The sequence below is a fragment of the Miscanthus floridulus genome, chromosome 11 (genome assembly GCF_019320115.1).
Source record: "Miscanthus floridulus cultivar M001 chromosome 11, ASM1932011v1, whole genome shotgun sequence".
In the NCBI taxonomy this organism is placed as follows: domain Eukaryota; kingdom Viridiplantae; phylum Streptophyta; class Magnoliopsida; order Poales; family Poaceae; genus Miscanthus; species Miscanthus floridulus.
The window spans coordinates 100,733,792-100,740,713 of NC_089590.1; the positions used below are offsets into that span (position 1 = coordinate 100,733,792).

The 6,922-nt window shown below is 48.9% G+C and overlaps 1 protein-coding gene across 1 annotated transcript; it reads right to left on the minus strand.

The window, feature by feature from the left end:
• Positions 1–2,932: 2,932 nt before the first annotated feature.
• On the minus strand, positions 2,933–6,639 carry LOC136494695 (auxin response factor 13-like). Its single transcript, XM_066490865.1, has 3 exons — positions 5,577–6,639; positions 3,842–4,414; positions 2,933–3,315 (listed from the first exon to the last, which is right to left on the minus strand). The coding sequence occupies exons 1-2, from the start codon at positions 6,600–6,602 to the stop codon at positions 3,863–3,865; spliced, it is 1,578 nt and encodes a 525-aa protein (XP_066346962.1). The 5' UTR covers positions 6,603–6,639; the 3' UTR covers positions 2,933–3,315; positions 3,842–3,862.
• Between the last annotated feature and the right edge of the window lie 283 nt (positions 6,640–6,922).

Consider the following 6,922-nt stretch of genomic DNA (forward strand, 5'->3'; position numbering starts at 1 on the left):
GGTAAATGCACTTTCAAATCCTCAGTCTAAAACATACTGAGTAAGCAACTCATCATTCGAGTACCAGTCCTCTACCACAACCTTGTTGCTGTGTCTAGGCTCACCCGCATTGCTCTGACCTACGTGTCGCCTGTAGTAAGCGTCCTCCACTTCATCTGCGGCCTCTACGGTCTGAGTGAAGAACACGCCGTCATCATCTTCCGCCTACAAGCCCACCTCTGCTAGAGCGATGAGCTCACTTAGTCTACCAGTGTCATCCTCAGCCTTCTCTGCCTGCAAGCCCACCTCTGCTAGCGCGATGAGCTCGCTCAGTCTACCAGTGTCGTCCTCAGCCTCCTCTGCCTGCAAGCCCGCCTCTGCTAGAGCGATGAGCTCGCTCAGTCTGCCAGTGTCATCCTCTGTCTCCTCCGCCTGTAAGCCCTCCTCAGCAAGAACAATGAGATCGCCAACCTAGCAGTGTAGTCCTCATCCTCGTCCCCCTCATCAGACAACATAATCGGTGATTGAACGGTGCGACCAGCTCACGTTCCGTGCTCATCTAACTTCTTTTCCTCATACCTTGCACGAGCCACCTCTACGGCATGGTCCTCGCTGCATCCAATCCCTTCATGTATAAAATACAATCAGTTAGCGATGCGATTATATTACATTTAAAATTAGGCAACGAAAAAAGGCTTTCAAGCACTCACTGGCACATAATGCAACAACATGCTCGTTCAAGACCTATATCTATACTCTTGTCTCCTCCCTTGCCTCCTTCCTTGCCCTCTCCTCCTCTAGCGTCCTCTGTCTCTCCAATCCCCATTTGTCAAGCTCAACATCGATCGGGTTATGAATACCGCGTTGTCTAGCAAACTCACGCATATTGTTTTTATGATGTTTAACGAATAGGTTGACGTAGTCAGGTCCATATCCCCTCTTCCATGCAATTACTTGCCTCCCTTTCAGTTCATCCAAGAACTTAGCTTGACCATCATAACATTCCCACCTGCATTTTCTAGTGCTCTGTTCAAACAAAAAATTATATCATATATGTCTTAGCAAAAGAAACAAAATACGATTTCATGTTTACCACAAAATAATCAACCTCGTCATAGTCAACCATATGGCCGCAATAATGGCCTATTCCAAGCTCCGAAGGGACTAGACCGTAGATGGATTTAACACCACATTCGCACGTGACTGGAGGTGCTTTGTAAATTAATCTTTCTTTCTTCTTTTCCTTTGCCTTTGGTGGCTCCGGCCATTGATTCTTAGGACCATAGAGCCACTCATTGAAATGACACTTCGCAAATTCATAACGCTACAAGAGAATACATTAGTACACGCACACCTATAGAGATAAACATTTAAACAGATACACTTTCCACTTACTTTGTGTTTGTTCGGACACACAAACTCCAACGTATTCTCAGGGTTTATCACACCTCGATCTCCGTATTCGCACAGAGGAGGTTCCTCGAGTCGTCTAACTGCGGCTAGGTGCTTCTCCTTAGCCGTCATTGGCGGGGGGTTAGGGGGGGTGGAACCCAACGCAGGAAGTGCTCACGTGGATGTATCCCTCTACACCAATCGTTGAAAAGAAGGTATCTAGGGTCAAACTTCTCTACACCGTCGATCCACCGAAAGAAAAAACACCTCTCATGGTCCGACACAACAATATTCCAATAAAATATTAGTAGCCTACTTACACAAATGAAGAAAAAAAGATAGTGGAAACAATTACTTACATTAAAACGACTGCATGTGTAGAAGCAACGCGCCGCTGTGTCTGGATGTCTCGATTGAAACACGTCGGCCGGGAAACCACAGGCATAGTTAGAGACATGGAGGTCAGGAGAGACGGGGGCATCTTTGCTAGACACGTCGGGGTATAATTCTCGAGGACGACCCTATTTTCGTCAAAACTCCTCCCGATACATTTCTTGCATCTAACAAAACGGTTGTAATTTAACAAACAAAAATCAAAACATCACAAATTAATGTCAATGAGAACCATTTGTATTACAACAAATAAAATATAACCTACACTTTGTTGCAAACTCTATCTTAGATGCAAACATGAAAACTATATAAAAACTATACTTTGGTCAGTAAAAAATAAAATTTGGTACATCAACAGTGTGTCAATATATTTATTCACATATAAAAGTAGAGATGCAAACTCAAACAAGCAAAATACATGATAATCATAATTCTAACTAACCAATTAACCTTAACATTGTCAATCCTAATCCTAATCCTAATCCTTTAATCCAACATTCTAACGAACTCATATTTTCCTCCATACCCTACCTTCACATTCAAATCATTCGATCTACCATGGAGGCCGAGGAGGATCTTCATTACCTTGACAAGGCTGAGGAGGAGCTTCGGAGAAGGTATGGAGGGGAACGCCAAGGGAAGGAAATTCGGTGGCCGGTCGTGGGGGAGCCGGGAGGCAATGGCGCGGCGGTGCAGGTTGGGAGGCGCGCCGGCGGGGGTAGGGCGGCATGAAGGCGGCTGCTGTGCCCTAGCGACTGAAACGGAGAGGGAGGGGCGGGACTGGGTCGCGTGCCTATATTAGGCTCTGCCGCGCCCTGGATGGTGGCGCGCCACTGCCGCGCCATGATGCGTGGCACGTCACCGCCGGCCACGTCACCAGTCAAGGGCCCTGGTCGCTGCCACGTGGGCAGCCTCGCCACGCCCCATGCATGGCGCGGCAACGTTAAATCGCCGCGCTGTGCGAATATGCGCGGCCAAAAGTGTTAGATTTGAAAAAAAATAAATAGTGTTAGTTTAAAAAATGTGTTAAAAATTAAAAAAATTCCCCTTGCACATGACTTCACATGAGCTGATCCAGACCCAACAAACAATTAATGCCACACGATTAGGGGGAAGGAGCAATGACCCATATTGTTACCAAATTAAACCCACATATAGTTCCAGACGATGTAATTGCAAATTGCAAGCAATGGAATACAGCAGAGCAGACGAGAGCGATATGACCAACTCCCAGAATTGAATCAACCAACCAACATTATATAGTAGTCTGTTAAAACTAATTCCAAACGGATCGGGAAAAAAAAATCTAAATGCATGTGACAGCGATGGAATGCGCGGTGATGTTCAACTAAACTACAGCCATGCGTGCTACCCCTTCACTCTAGCTAACCACAACTAATAAGGCGCCGGGGTTGCAATAGTAATACTGCCACAGCCTACTAAAGCTAGCTACAGATAAACTCTGCATGCACCAGAGAGACAGACACTTGGTATTTTGGCAGTAGAAACCCAGATGTAGAGGTAGTGATACTCCCAGTCTTATCCAGGCATCTGCAAACAAAAGCATTGCAAGCACACATCAGTGACAGACGGTGGTGAAGCGTGGAGAGGGGGGTTGAAAATGTTTCTGTGTCAATATAGATAGACCGTGCTCCTTTTTTTTTCATTACAACAATTTGCTTCTGCAGCTTCTTATGTCTTTGCAAAAATCACTATTTAGATTTCCTATGCTTCCATATACACTATATGTTCTTCTTTGAACTTTATCCAGATTTGCAAACCATAAGACTTGAAGCAACATATAGCAGCCATGAACATTCTATTCATATCATTGAAACAAAGGGGATCACCTCTATAAGGCTCTGCCCGTGGTGACAGGAGCCCATGATAATGACACAAATCTTAATTTGGTTGATCCATCAAAACATATAAGGTTCTGTATGTACGAGCATCTGATGAACAACACCCCCCCCCCCCCCCCCCCCCCCAAATACACTTTGTATCCTGACCTAAATTAAACTTTCTGCATTTTTCATTGCAACAACCACAAGGGGATGCTGAGAAGATCACACCATACCTTCAAGTACAGCTGCATGGTTTAGACATCTTTTTCAACATTGTCATCAGCCATAGCATCGCCATAAGGAGCTCCAATCACTTCTTCAGAACCACCATCGGTAGCACTCTGCACAACATGGGGCGTGATCGTGGCGCCGAAGAGCTGTATGCTCTTCACTTGGACTGGAAGCTCTGGACGCATGCTTACTGAGTTGTTGGGAGGAGAAGCAGCTTCTAGAATCTCAGAGGAAGCACTGGGGCTTGTACGCGGTGGCATCTGGAAGTCCCTGTTGGTTAGGGGGAATAGCAACTGAGTCGTGAGCATTGCAGAGGATTCAGAGGGTGCAGCACAAGGGCCGGTGTGCCTGGCTCCCTGCATGCCAGCAGGAATTGGTGGCCCCAATATCATAGCCATTGCCTGGCTTTCCGATCCGATCAGTGGATAAGAGACATCTCCAGGGCAAAGAGGTGCAATTGGGTCGCAAATCCTCACTCTATTTGGGAGAGGAGGGTATGCAACAAGCTGGACTTGCCAAGCATTCACAAATCTGCTCAATTTTAGTGATAATGGAGAGGAGTCATCCCAGTCGATCTGCAGTTGTGTCAAGTGGTAATGACATAAGTCGGGATCAAGTAGGCACGCGGCAATAATAATGGTAAACAAACAACACCGATCCCTTAGCTCTGACTGACAAGGAAATAATATATATTTCCCTACTAATAATAAGACAATAATATATTCAGTTCAAAAATAATCAGGCTGTAATACAAGAGGGTGAACTGAACCCACACGACAAAAGATATACCAAATCAGTTATAGCTCGAAAAAAGAAAGAAATACGAAAACAGTATAATATAAACATATTTAGCCCTGACATTTTCAACAAACAGATGGAAGCAACAGCACAAACATAGGAACAAGCTAAAGCCGATTGGGCTTGGGCTGGGAATCCACGTGATGATAAGGAAGAATCAAATTCTTTGGTGACTTCCCTGACAGGGACCGAGTTTTTTTTCTTTCTAATAAAGTTTTCAGGGACCGAGTACATTACAGACCTACGTGCAGTGCACATGCATGTCAAAAACTGGCATGGTTTCTTGTACGAAAACAAATTAAATTAAACAGGGAATGGAGACCGGGTGCATGCATTCAGAAATGAGAAGTCCGGTACGAAGTCGAAGTGGCACAGGCTGACAGGCATCACGAGTCACGACAAGATTTGGATGAATACACAGTACTAGGAGTAGTATGAAATTGACTAGAGTACTTGGCAGCAGTAGCAGGAAGATACTAGTATGGACAAGCTGAATGAAACGAAGCAGCCAGCCCTACAGGCTACTGCTACTTGGAAACAGAAACAGACATGTGAAGGTATCCAATCCGACAGAAGAACCACCGGCCGCCCCACAACGCAATCGGAATCCCAATCGCAATATAAAAAGACGACTCTACGACACTGATCGAAAGCAACAAAACAAAATCTGTTTAGCACGAGCGACTGGCTTGAAAGCTACTACAGGTCAAGATTGTTCTAATGATAGCTTTGTACTACTTAATAACACTAATTAGTAATTGATTAAGGGAAAGGGTACCAACAACAATAAAGGTGGGGGAAGGTGAATCGGATCATTAGCATAATGGCAGTAGGCGGTCGGTGATTCCGGTGAACACAACACACGCAGGTGATCAGGTTGGTCAATGGCAATTAATTGGAACTATGGTAGGAAGACGAACGCGAGACGAGAATTCAGACCTCGAGCGCTCGCCAGATGTTTTGGTGGAGCGCCTTGACGTGGCCGTCGGCCCACACGGTGCGGCGCGTGTCCTCGGCCTCCATGACCTGCATGCGCACCTGCGTGCCTGGCTCCCAGCGGGTGGCGAGCGCTTTCTCCACCTCGCTGCGCGGGACGACGAACTCCCCGGCGGCCTGCCTCGGGAAGTAGGTGACGGTGAAGGGCATGCCCTCGGCGGCGAGGCGCGCGGCCTCCATGACGTCCTTGGGCGGCACCCGCGCGCGCGCGTTGCGGGGCGGGGCCTGGGGCTGATGGTCCGGGTCGGCGGCCCCTGGGAAGACGAGCGGGTACCTTGGAGTGCGGCGCAGGCCGACGATGAGGTCGCCATTGGCGCGGCGCATGAAGACGACAATGTCCCCCGCGACGAGCAGCTTGGCGTTGACGAACCTGCTCCATCCGGTGGTGAGCAGGTGTCGGCGCGGCGTGCCGCGGTAGATGTGGCGGAACTGCCAGGGGTTGCCCCTGGTGTCGCTCATGACGAGGTTCTGCACGGGCGGGTCGGCGTCGAAGTCGAGCGTGGGGAAGATGTGGTCGGCGCAGTAGCGCGGGACGGAGAAGCCGCCGCCGTTGTTGGCGTCGCTCAGTGTGAGCTCCTTGGTGAAGTAGCTGAGCATGATTGTCTCCTGCGGCGGGCTGTTGTCGCTGGCGGTGGTGCTGGTGCTGGTGCTGGTGGGGTCGGGACGAGAAGGCCCGCCGCGGTGGGGGCCTGGGCTGAGGGAGATTTTGGCGAACACCTCGTTGGTCTTGTCGTCCGCGCCTAGGGTGACGTGGGTGACGGTGCAGGGGAAGAGGTGCGGCGCGGGGAGCGGCGCCGGGAGGTGCGCGGGGCACTGCTCGGCGTGGCCGTGCGGGAAGTAGTAGACCTCGGCGCCGACGGTGGGGAGGCGGGAGAGCGGGACGGCGCAGGCGAGCCAGACGTCGCGATCGACGATGCTGTCGCCGTCGCCGTCGCCGCTGGCGGGAGGAAGCGGTGGCTGCGGCGCCATTGTCTTCTGATCGAGTACTACTACTAGGGTTTGGCGAAGCGGAGGGAGGAGGAGGAGATGCTGCTCGGGGTGCCGGTGGAAGAGAGAGAGAGAGAGATATTTTCTGAGTTTGTTTATGTCTTGCAAATTAAAAGCAAGTTTGTCACTGGCTGTGGCTGGGTGGGTGATCATCAAGGTAAAGTGAGTGAGTGCTGACAAAGATTAGATATATAATTGCATTCCCGGCCTGTCGTACGTGTCCCGACTGTATATACGTACATCATATCCCAAGAAAATTTTATTTGTGAAAAAGTTGCCAGTTTCAAGTATTTTTTATCGCT

What these genes read in the sequence shown, in the direction of transcription:
- LOC136494695 (XM_066490865.1), bottom strand. Translation starts at nt 6,602, where the DNA reads ATGGCGCCGCAGCCACCGCTTCCTCCCGCCAGCGGCGACGGCGACGGC. An exon ending in ACATCTGGCGAGCGCTCGAG is followed by an intron (nt 4,415 to 5,576) that starts GTCTGAATTCTC and finishes ACACAACTGCAG; the next exon opens with ATCGACTGGGATGACTCCTC.